General features: G+C 41.6%; 2 protein-coding genes across 8 annotated transcripts in view; one reads left to right on the plus strand and one right to left on the minus strand.

Annotated features, from left to right (window-relative positions):
- LOC145712433 (uncharacterized) overlaps window positions 1-12,358 on the minus strand; it is a 450,501-nt gene that overhangs the window by 411,577 nt on the left and 26,566 nt on the right. The gene's annotated exons all lie outside the window — the stretch shown is intronic.
- Window positions 1-12,358, plus strand: part of APP (amyloid beta precursor protein) — a 274,501-nt gene that overhangs the window by 84,175 nt on the left and 177,968 nt on the right. For all 7 annotated transcript variants that reach the window (XM_060640325.3, XM_060640327.3, XM_060640328.3 and 4 more), the window contains exon 3: window positions 977-1,106. In XM_060640325.3, coding sequence (XP_060496308.1) covers window positions 977-1,106 — 130 coding nt within the window. The remainder of the gene's footprint in view (window positions 1-976; window positions 1,107-12,358) is intronic.

The following is a 12,358-nucleotide window of genomic DNA, read 5'->3' on the forward strand; positions in this document are numbered from 1 at the left end:
GGGAAAGCCTACTTGGGAAATACATTTTTATGGGTTTTTTTTTCTTTCAAGTCTCTACTTACTATTATTAATAGAAGTGATCTGGTATTTCACACATACAGTTGACCAAGTTTTCACATTTTATTCCAAGTGTTCAGGAAACACCATGATTACAGAGATCAGTGATCAAACCGAAGGGCTGTAGTTAGTTCTCAAGGGAAGAGATTCCTGAATGCAATTCTTTATCTAAATGACACCCATGAGAACTGTTTGATAAATTATATTTATATAAAATTACATTGACTAAAGAGAAGGGTTTTTATATGGAAAGCTTGCTATGTGTCAAATCCTGTATGTAAAATGTTTGCTTAATTAACCAAAGAAGGGTGGGTTGAATTTAAGTAATGGTAATATTCCCAGAGGTATCTACTGTAACATTTTTTTTTTAATGTTTATTTTTGAGAGAGAGTGAGCAAGCCCAGAGGAGGGGCAGAGAGAGAAGGGGACAGAGGATTTGAAGCGGGCTGTGCACTGATAGCAGAGAGCCCAATGTGGGACTTGAACTCCAGAACTGTGAGATCATGACCTGAGCCGAAGTCGGCCGCTCAACGGACTGAGCCACCCAGGCGCCCCTCTGCTATAACATTTATTTAGGGCATTACAGAATATCATTCTCATACCAGTGTATTTTGCATTAAAATAACCCTGTACTTATTAGAGGGTCCCCTTCTGTTTCTGTTTTATCTTCCCTGGGAAAAAAAAAAGTATCTTAAGCCCGAATGGGTGCAGGAAGATTTTATAAAAGTCACCTCATTTGATATTTTGAATGGAACGATTAGGTTCTTGTCACTTACATCTTTTTCTCTACCCTGAATGTTCGAGGCTTGCGCAAACACCGGAGATCGCGGTGCCTTCGAACGGCAACCATGGATGGGGTGTGTGCACAGTTTCACGGTTTGTCTGCTTCACAGTTTGTCCTTCTTGTGTGCTCCCCCAGGTCTACCCTGAACTGCAGATCACCAACGTGGTGGAAGCCAACCAACCAGTGACCATCCAGAACTGGTGCAAGAGGGGCCACAAGCAATGCAAGACCCACGCCCGCATTGTGATTCCCTACCGCTGCTTAGGTGAGCTGGCCAGCCGCGTCACTGACGCGGATTGTTTTGGACTTTGGGGGTGAAAAAGAAGGATGTTGTTTGTTTGTTTAATGTCTATTTTAGGGAGAGAGAGTACATACGTGCGCGTGCGCTCAATTTGGGGAGGGGCAGGGACAGAGAGGGAGGCATAGACTCCAAAGCGGGCTCTGGGTTCTCAGCTGTCTGCACAGAGCTCAATGTGGGTCTCGAACCCACAAACCAGGAGATCATGACCTGAGCCGAAGCCGGACACTTAACCAACTGAGCCACCCAGGCGCCCAAGAAGGATGTTTTAATTAAATCTATATGCAGTTTCTTTCTGCCACTCTATATTGGACTGTATTTTAGACTATTAAGGTGTCAACACAGGAGCAATATTTCTGAACTCCCTGCTTCAGAATGAATTTACCTAATATGTTTATTCAAATGACAAATTCTTGGACCGATTCCATAACTGCTGAATGAAAAGACCTGGGGGCGGGGCCCAGGAATTTTCATTTTACCAAATCCCATAGGTGATTCTCATGCACGCTAACTGTCTAGACGTGGAGAATTGGGGCCGTGTGTGTTTTGTCTCCTGACTCCATAGAAGAGAAAATGATACGCGAAGCTCCTCTATTCTGCTCATTTCTTAAAAACCTCTTTTCCTGAGACAACTTGATTATTCTTCCTGGCTGTAGTTGGGACAGTAGAGTTGGTGAACTCTTTTTTTCTGCTTCTATCAAACTGGAGGACCCAGTTAGATCACTAAGGTTTAACTGGGTGCTTCTTGCACAAACCTCAAATTTTACTTCCCCCGTCTGTTTTAAAAACTGAGCTGTTTAATGTGATGTCTGACTTTTTTCCTCTGGAAACACTGTCACACTCCATATTTAATCTGACTTGGTTATTAGTCTCTTCCTAGTTGATATTTTTATATAACCAGGCAATGTGGAAATCCGCAGTCTTTGGTCTGGTGGTTAACATGGTGGTTTATGCATGGGTATAAACAAGAACATAGAGGTCTATACAGGGAGACCTTGGACAAATACTGATATACATATATACATTCTAGCGACTTCTTGTAAAGACTAAAAGGGATCTTTTTTTCACAAAGTCCCAACAGCAAACTTAGGATAAGTGCCGAAGATTCTGGAGATCTGTTTAATACTTCATCAAACATGAATGTCATGAGAGCATACGTGCTGATTACTGGTCATGCTTGTGCATAATTTGAGACATTCACAGAACGCACTGGCCATTGGAATGAAGTTTTCATTTGGTGGATTTACTGCTCACGATAGAATTGATGGACAGAGCGTGGAAAACCAGATTCTTAAACATTTGATGATTCAAGACTTCCCCTGTTCCTCCTTATTCTTTATTCTTAAATACTTTACAAGGGCTCTAGCCCTTTTCTGTCTGACTGGTTAAGAACTGAAAATTTAATAAGATGAAAATAAGTAATGTTTAAATATAGAGGTCAGCTGTCTCCGGGAACTGTGTATTTCAAACCAATTTAGTTATTATGTCAAGAGACCGTTTAATTCAGTGTAAGTTAAGAAGTAGATCATGAACCAGTTACTTAGGTGGGCCAGATCTTGTTAATGATTTCTTTCTTTTGGTTCTCACCCATTCTGTGAAATGTTTCAGATATATTTCGATGAGAATATAAGCTCACCGGGAACCAGGTCACAGGTCTTTGGATGAGCATCATTGCTGATGACACCTGCTAGGTCACTTGCAACTGCACCTGTTTCCAAAGTGAACATGTATCATTTTGCTTGCGATCTCCCCACTTCTTAACTATTCAGAAGTGTGAGAGCTGACTAAACGGTGGAATTGACCGTAAGATTATAGTTCGCCACCATGGTGCCGCTTAGTTGTGGCAAATTTCCTTTGACCCCAAACTTCCTGTGGCCCCAAACTGGTTGTCTTCCCTCTCCTTACCCCCACTCTGTGCCCCTCCCCTTGGCAAGAGGGAATTGAAACTCCCAAGGGAACAAAATACTGTCAAAAGGATGTATGAAACGATGTATGAAATGTCTTCAGATCTAAATGTGAAGTCAAAAAATTTTATGATAATGCTGTGATGAACTGTCAGGATGTTTTTATTGTGAGAAAACATGTTATACCCCATGTAGGAAGGCTCATCCTAAGTGGTCTCACTTCTCAGGCACAAATATTGAGAGTCGCGAGGGGGGGATGTCTCGCTGTACCCCACAGAGGTGTTTGTGGCAGATTTAGGACCAAAGCCCATGACCTTTCAGTTCACACTCCAGTGTTCCTTACAGTATGAACAGAAAATTGTGCTGGAGCTAATAACCACCTGATTTACAAAATCAGATCATTGAGGAAAAGTTGTGAATTGCAGGCAATAAATAACTTTTTTTTAAAGTCACAACACACGTTGTGTTCATAAAAGAAACGATCCTGACTCTGGTACAGGGTAAATCTTTCCTTGATAACGTTTTCCACTTTGTGGTAGGAATGGGCAACATTGTTGTAAATTACTTGCTGCTTGAACAAGTAATTAGTGTTTAGCATTAATATAAGTACTCTGCAAACTCTATGGCTATATGCAAACATCCTTTAGACAAGAGATGATTTTACTGAAGGTAATTCTCAGAAAGGCACTACCTAGAAAACAAAGTACAATGGGCTCAAACATTAAGCATATTAAAACCGAAAACAAAGCGTGAGACAGAAATGCCAGTTACATCTAGCATGCACCCTTCCTGACCCTTCTATCGGATGCAGGATCGGTGTCATACTGGGTTGTTTTTCCTCAAATCCTGTGTTTGTCTTGGGCATACTTGCTCGGCACTCTCTTGCACTCTTTGTCTAGTTGGAGAGAGTATATTAGGCTGTGGTTGACACTTTCCTTCCTTGGAGCGAGTGGGTGATGTCCCTTGAGGGTGAGCTGGCTTTCTCATCTTACCCTTTGCTTTTGATTGTGTTTCTAGAATCAGAATGTAAGATCGCTCTTAATCATATGAACATTTTTATTGAACTTTCTGTCAATATTTATTTTAGAGAGAGAGAGAGAGAGAGAGAGAGAGAACGGGGGAGGGGCAGAGCGAAAGGGAGGCACAGAATCTGAAGCAGGCTCCAGGCTCTGAGCTCTCAGCACAGAGCCCAAAGTGGGGCTCAAACTCACAAACCATGAGATCATGACCCGAGCTGAAGTCGGATGCTTAACCCACTGGGCCACCCAGGCGCCCCTCATATGAACATTTTAATCATGATCTCATGCGGAATTAAGCACATCATTACCATTACACAAGGAGAGTATTTTCTTTGCAAAGCCTTCAACCCCTTTCTACTTGAACGACTGCTCTTCATGGTGTAATAGAACCGCTGAAACCGGAGCTCCTCTGGACTTGGTCCTGTCCAGTACAGGCAAAGCGGGTTGCGTAAGACAAATTACTGATCTCTGAGGGCAAAGTCCGGTTAATAGCTTAACCCAAAGGAATTTAGAAATTAAGGAATTGCTACCTTAAGTGTCATTCTATTTAATTTTACATTCAAGACTCTCCAAACATACAAGTAGTAATGACCAGGAAACCATTCAGATAGGGTCAGATGAGAAACTGAAGATACTTGCTTCATTGATTTTGAATTTTCTGCATTAATAAAGTTTGATTTTTTGTGTGCCTTTTTTTAAAAAACACTTATTTATTTTTGAGAGAGATAGAGACAGAGCGTGAGCATGGGAGGGGCAGAGAGAGAGGGAGACACAGAATCGGAAGCAGGCTCCAGGCTCCGAGCTGTCAGCACAGAGCCCGACGTGGGGCTCGAGCTCACAAACCGTGAGATCATGACCTGAGCTGAAGTCGGACGCTCAACCGACTGAGCCACCCAGGTGCCCCAGTAAAGTTTTAAGACAGTCGTACCTTGTCTTTTGGTGGCTACTTTTGTGTGAATTGTCTACAACTATCTTCATCTTCTGTAGTGTGAAAAGTTTGTTGTTGGATATTCTGACACATACTGCACCAGAGTAGTTTTTTGGATTTGACGCTGAACAACAGCTACTCTTGAGTCCCATCATATAGCAGAACAATATCCAGGAATGTTGCACGAGACTTCACCTAATTTTAAGAATGGGGCTGGGCACGGAAGAACATTTTTATTGTAGATTCTAGGCTCTCACAGATGCCCAGATGCCCGCTGAGGAAGTCCGGGGAGATTGTGTGTGGGGTTATATACGTACACACCGTGGGAGTGGTGCTTGATGAGCCCGGCTTTTACACACAAGAGGGATAGAAATTCTTGAATAGCCTATGGGTTTTTTTTTTTAATTTATTTTATTTATTTATATATTTTTAAGTTTATTGATGAATTTTGAGAGAGAGACAGAGAGACAGAGAACAAGCTGGGGAGGGCCAGAGGGAAGGAGAGAAGGAATCCCAAGCAGGCACTGCCCTGTCAGTACAGCGCCCCATGCCTGGCTCGGACTCAAAAAAAACGTAAGATCATGACCTGAGTCGGACGCTTAACCAACTACACCACCCAGGTGGCCCGAATATCCTGCGTTTTTCAGAATTGTCTGCATCATGCTATCACAAAGAATGTCCAGAACCCCTGGACTTTTCTTCATCAGGGAAGGCTGATCACTCACTGTTCCTTGAGTGTTCAGTCTGATATCACTGAGCTATCAGACTTCTTTCTTATGTGGTCTTTCACGTGAGACCTTTGAATATTCCAGGTTAGTCATACTTCAGGACCACTATGTCCAGGCTGATTTGCAACTATGTAAAAGAAAACATGAATGGAAAAGAAATCTTAGCAGTGTTTATCTACAACCAATGGGATTACGGGTGATTTTGATTTTTTTGAAGTTTTTTTTTTTTCCTGTTAATTTCTATAATAAGTGAATTTTATCAGAAAAACATATGAAATCATACATAAAATGTCATATCCATCAACGGGTAGTGAGAGTTGAAAAAGAACTCAAGGGGCACTTGGGTGCCTCACTCGGTTAAGTGTCCAGCTTTGGCTCAGGTCATGACCTGACCTCTTAGAGTTCATGAGTTCGAGCCCTACGTCAGGCTCTGTGCTCACAGCTCAGAGCCTGGAGCCTGCTTCCTATTCTGTGTCTCCCTCTCTCTCTGCCCCTCCCCTCCTCATGCTCTGTCTCTCTCAAAAATAAATAAACATTAAAAAAAGTTTTTTTAAAAAGGAAAAGAAGTCAAAAAGCTTGAAAGAGCACACAGAATAATCGTTATATCTGCTGGTTGTTGTGCTTTTCGAGCTTTATACAGTAGTAATAACTTCTTATGGGAAAATATTTTAGTTTTAAACACAGCATACTGCCAAAGTAAAAGAAAATGTCTCCATTCTTTAGCTACATATAAGCAGCATTCATCATTACTAATTCTTCAGAAATGTCCTTGATCTTGTTTTGTGCTTATTTTCTCCCCAAATTTGTATATGGGAGCTACATTTGTTCCAGGGAGGATTGTTAAATGGGAAGAAACTACATTTTCCCTATAGATTCCTTCGTGTTGGAAAGGACATTTCATTAAGTAGGAGAAGCGAAGCAAATAATTTCCTTCTGGGTAGGTTATCTCCCTCTGCCGGCTCCCCATTGGCCGTAATTATATTGGCCCTAGATGGATTTGCTTTCTAAAGTAGAAAAGATTGATACTTTAAAAATAAATCCAATTTTGGGGCACCTGGGTGGCTCAGTGGGTTAAGCGTCCGACTTCGGCTCAGGTCATGATCTCGCGGTCTGTGAGCTTGAGCCCCGCATCGGGCTCTGTGCCGACAGCTCAGAGCCTGGAGCGTGTTTCAGATTCTGTGTCTCCCTCTCTGTCTGACCCTCCCCCGTTCATGCTCTGTCTCTCTCTGTCTCAAAATAAATAAACGTTAAAAAAAATTTTTTTAAATAAATCCAATTTTGAAAAATAATTAGTCTTTTTTGGCTCCAATTCTAATTTAGTTTCATCTTCTTGTTTTAATTATTGTATCTGCTATTATGGCTTCTTTCTGGGACTTTTAACAACTTGTGTTTTGTCTGGGATGAGAGCTAGGATACCATGAATGATTTGCTTAGTTAAATCCTTAATTTTGCCTTTTTTTTTTAACTGAAGATAATATTCAGAAGTCATTAACATTAATTACATAAAGAAAAACAACAATCTTTGAAAGTCTCCTGTTACGGCTTGGGGGGGTGCTCTGTTGTGAGTGCTTTATTAAAACACAGAATTTATCGATGCAGGTCCCTAATGACAGGCATAGAAAAGAAACCTCCGTTTATTTATTTAAAATAGCACTGTTCCCATGCTTCTCAGTAATGCATTGAAAAGTACATGGCGTGAGGTTAATGGGCATTGTCCTTCGCAGTACGTGCTAGAATTATAAGCGTGTACTTAAACTTCTCTGATTACAAAAGTAATACCTGGTCATCATACCAAGTTTAAGAAATGCAGCCACTACCAAGGAATAACAGCTTCCTTTCACTCTGTATTTTCTGCTTATATTTTGTTTTCAGTATTTTTAGCAGTTATAGGTATTTTTTTAACTTTATTTACTTATTTTGACAGAGAGAGAGAGAAAGTGTGCGTGCACACGGGGGAAGGGCAGAGAGAGAGGGAGAGAGAATCCCAAGCAGGCTCTGCTCAGTGCAGACCCCGATGCGGGGCCCAATCTCACAACTGAACTGTGAGATCACGACCTGAGCCACCATCAAGAGTCAGGTGCTTAACCGACCGAGCCAGCCACCCAGGCACCTCTAACAGTTACGTGATTCTTGTTTCCTATTTTGTGACCTTTGTTTCACCTAGCATTTTTATAATACTTCATGCATGAAATGAAATTATCTTGGAAAGCACAGCTTTTAAACTAACATTATGCTGGACACTACAATGTGTTTTATTCCTTACTTTGGGTCATTTAATTGTTTACTTTGTAGTGGTGGCTGTTATAAATGGTGCATTGATAAACATCATGGTGAATACTTTGCATTCATTTGTGGGTTTTCTGGGAACCGATTCTTGGCCAAATGTCTTGCAAATCTTGTAGTTGCTTTAATAAAATATATGCTATTTAATTCTATGAAAATATGAAGGAAATTTTTATAAATTTTGTTAATGCGTATTTATTTATTTATTTATTTATTTATTTATTTTTTTAAGTTTATTTATTTTTGTGACAGAGAGAGACAGAGCATGAACGGGGGAGGGTCAGAGAGAGAAGGAGACACAGAATCTGAAACAGGCTCCAGGCTCTGAGCTGTCAGCACAGAGCCCGACGCGGGGCTCGAACTCACGGACCGTGAGATCATGACCTGAGCCGAAGTCGGCCGCTCAACCGACTGAGCCACCCAGGCACCCCAATGCGTATTTATTTTTAAGAGATAGAGACAGAGCGTGAGCAGGGGGTGAGCAGAGAGAGAGAGAGAGAGAGAGAGAGAGAGGGAGACACAGAAACTGAGGCAGGCTCCAGGCTCTGAGCTGTCAGCACAGAGCCCAACTCGGGGCTCAGACTCACATATTGCGAGATCACGACCAGAGCCGAAATCGGACGTTCAACGGACTGAGCTACCCAGGTGCTCCTAAAGGAAATTTTTAATACCGATTTTTGATTCTGAGTTGAAAGATCCTCCTATTTTTTAATTGACAGTAAGTGTAAAATCTGCAATTTTATTATTTGTTAGTAATAAAGGGACTATTTAGCAGGCTCCTTGCTGTCAGTGCAGAGCCGGACGTGGCGCCCAGACCCACGAACTGTGAGATCGTGGCCTGAGCCATAACGAAGAGTGGGATGCTTAACCAACTGAGCCACCCAGGCACCTCTAAAATGTTTCAGTTTTAATACTGTGCATTGGGCCTATAGCTTATTTTTGCAGTATCTCTAAACAGTACCCATGAAAGTATAACTGTCTATTTATTGTAAAGGAAAGATTTAATTATACAAGAATACTGAAGTAAAATTAAGGAAAATGATTTCTCTCCAGTATTTCCATACATTTTTTAAAAATGTGATTTGCTGTTGGTACGTAATGAAAGAGTTGGTCAAAAAGCATTGAAGAAAAAAGTATGCTCTTTTTTAATAGTTACACACAAAAAGCAGCACGAATGTAAGAAATGACATAAAGATGACAGTGAATCTAAAGCTGGAGTTAAGATGTATTTCAATTTCAGTATCAAAGGATTGTGTGAAATATTTCAGTTTTAGCACTTGATGCAGAAAACTCTCAATATTTGTTTTACTGTAGAATCTAGGGATAAATTCTCTTCAAAAAGAATTTTTTTTAAATTTTTGAGTGAGTGAGAGAGAGAGAGAGAGAGAGAGAGAGAGCGTGAGTGAGGGAGGGGCAGAGAGAGGAGGAGACATGGAATCAAGCAGGTTCCAGGCTCTGAGCGGTCAGTGCAGAGCCCGATGGGGGGCTCGAACTCACAAACTGTGAGATCTTGACCTGAGCCGAAGTCAGACGCTTAACCGACTGAGCCACCCAGGTGCCCCTGGGGATAAATTTTCTTAACCTGGATGTCTTCATTAAACTGTCCCTCTTTTCCACATCCCTCAGTGAATTTTAGTTCATATTGGTGATATACATCCCTGGAGTCTTTTTGCTTTCGTTCCTCCCCACCCTGCCTCTCTTTTTTCCTGTCTGTGAGTCTCAGGCTTTAGCTTGAAACCTGATGGCGAAGGGAAGTCCCATGGCAACATCTGTGCAGCAGTTGGAGAGCAGTCAGTCCAGACTGGAGGGGACCAGGAGGGTCCCTAGGGGGAGGTCTCCAGGAAAAAAACAAAAATGGCACAGATGTGCTACCTGCTGGACGTGCCTGTGCTTAGAGTGGTTTTAGAGTTCTTTTGGAGAATTTGGAAGACATCCAGTCCAGAAGGATGCACAGAAAATAAAGCAAATTTTAAAATGGGGCATGTATTAACTTGAGAAGAAGAAAACCCAAAAGGTGAAGAATAACAAAGTTGTAACATGAAAAGAAAGGATCCGTCGTTGCCCAGGTCTGAGAGGTATTGGCACAGCGATAATGCAGATTCCAGGTAGAACTATACCAGGAGGCTGGTGGGCAGAGAAAGGGTGGGCTCAGGCGTGCAATTTCACCCTCACAGTGAGAAGGCCTACAGTGAAAAAATCAAGAAAAACAGCTATGTAAGCACAGAATTCGGCAATGGAGGAGGGAGTCGTGTAGCAGAAGTGACCGCTCAATGAGATAACAATCAATGATTTTTATTACCTCTTTGTGCTACGGAGAAATTTATCACATAGGTCTGGCAGGAAGAAGGGGAGTTTAAGGCTTCCAGGCAGTTTTTCTAGTTTAGAAAATACCTTCTAATATTACAAGTTGCAAGTCAAATTACTTTTAAAGGGGTCTCCTTATTTAGCTAACTTTTTTTTTTTAATTTTTTAAATGTTTATTTATTTTTGAGGGAGACAGAGCACAAGCAGGGGAGGTGCAGAGAGAGAGGGAGACACAGAATGGAAGCAGGCTCCAGGCTCTGAGCTGTCAGCACAGAGCCCGACACGGGGCTCGAACCCACGACCTGTGAGATCATGACCCAAGATGAAGTCGGACGCTAACTGACTGAGCCACCCAGGCGCCCCTAGCTGTCTAACTTTTAACTGGAAAAAACTAACCTCTGATTGGATAGCTGAGCTTGTTGTGGGGTATATATCGACCTCATAAGATGTGTGCTTCTCCTTGGCTCTAATTTATGACTGTACGTAGATAAAATTACCTTTATACCTATTTTATAGAATTTAGGGCATTAACGACGTGAGATGTTACAGAGGTTTGTATTTGTGATAGTCTTTACTCTGGAAACACACTGATCCTCTCTAGTTTAGCAACAGGGGTTTGTTCAGGGACCAGACTCAAAGATGATCAAAACCAGCCTCTTCTTCCCTGGAAGTTTCCCCTCCCCACCCACCCACAAATTTCCAGTCCTAGTAAGCATCCACTTCATGACCGGATTAATGTGAACTTTTTTTTGGTTAAGTATTAGGATGAAGGATTGGTTTAAGAATAGGAGTTAGGGGCGCCTGGGTGGCTTGGTCGGTTAAGCTTCCGACTTCAGCTCAGGTCATGATCTCACGGTCTGTGAGTTCGAGCCCCGCGTCGGGCTCTGTGCTGACAGCTCAGAGCCTGGAGCCTGTTTCAGATTCTGTGTTTCCCTCTCTCTCTGCTCCTCCCCCGTTCATGCTCTGTCTCTCTCTGTCTCAAAAATAAAATAAAACGTTAAAAAAAAAAATTAAAAAAAAAAAAAAAAGAATAGGAGTTAGGGAGACGGTGATGGTGATAGAGTGCCCTGGAGCAAAGCATAGAAGCTTCTTGAGAGTAAAGGGTAGAGGATCGTTTTAGCAGAAAATCATTTTCGAATACCATTTATAATGGTAATGGAGTTTAGAAACTTCTTTTGGATTTTCATGTTGTACCTTAAGAGTTAGGGTCATAGGGGCGCCTGGGTGGCTCAGTCGGTTGAACATCCAACTCTTGATTTCAGCTTGAGTCATGATCTTATGATTTGTGAGTTTGAGCCCCACGTTGGGCTCTCTGCTGACAGTGTGGAGCCTGCTGAAGATTCTCTCTCTCTCCCTCTCTCTCTGCCCCTCCCCTGCTCGTGCTGTCTTTCTCTCTCTCTCCCTCAAAATAAATAAAATTTTATTTTATTTAGAATTCCAAGAAAAGAGAGTAATGTTTATGAATGCTGACCATTAATTCCTGTCGTATTTACATGCTTTTGTTAAATGATGGGATGTATGTGGTGTTTAGTAGGTGCTTGATGTGTAGATGTAAACCTCTCGAGGGGGAGTACTTCTATCTTTCTATGACATTAAAATTTGGGGCCATCCTGTTGGTTTGTTGATTAGGTTCATGCATTTTCAAGAATGTGTCACCTAGCTCAAATTTCCCCTAAACCTTACCCTTCAGTATTAACCACTTTGCTAAGAATGTGGCATGTGACCTTGTTTGTGTTTATAACCTAACGGTGTGGCCATCACTGAAGAAGGCCCCCTTCTTTATTGTGGGGTGTCTTTATCAGTTCAGGATTGTTAGATTCTAATGATTGGGTCATGTGGTTCTCTGTTTTTGCTTTATTGAGAACGTAGAATTATCATATCAGGGGCTATGATATTCTGTGTTCTCTAAAGCATATTTAATACATGAGGCTCATGTTCAATGTGCCAAGAAGTTACTGTCTTTAAAATTTGAGCTTTTTTCTCTTCTTCCACTTTTGTTGTCAATTTAAGTTCTTAGAATTCCCGATTGAGTCTAAATTCATGGGAACCAATG

The sequence above is a fragment of the Panthera onca genome, chromosome C2 (genome assembly GCF_046562875.1).
Source record: "Panthera onca isolate mPanOnc1 chromosome C2, mPanOnc1 haplotype 2, whole genome shotgun sequence".
Taxonomy (NCBI): Eukaryota; Metazoa; Chordata; class Mammalia; order Carnivora; family Felidae; genus Panthera; species Panthera onca.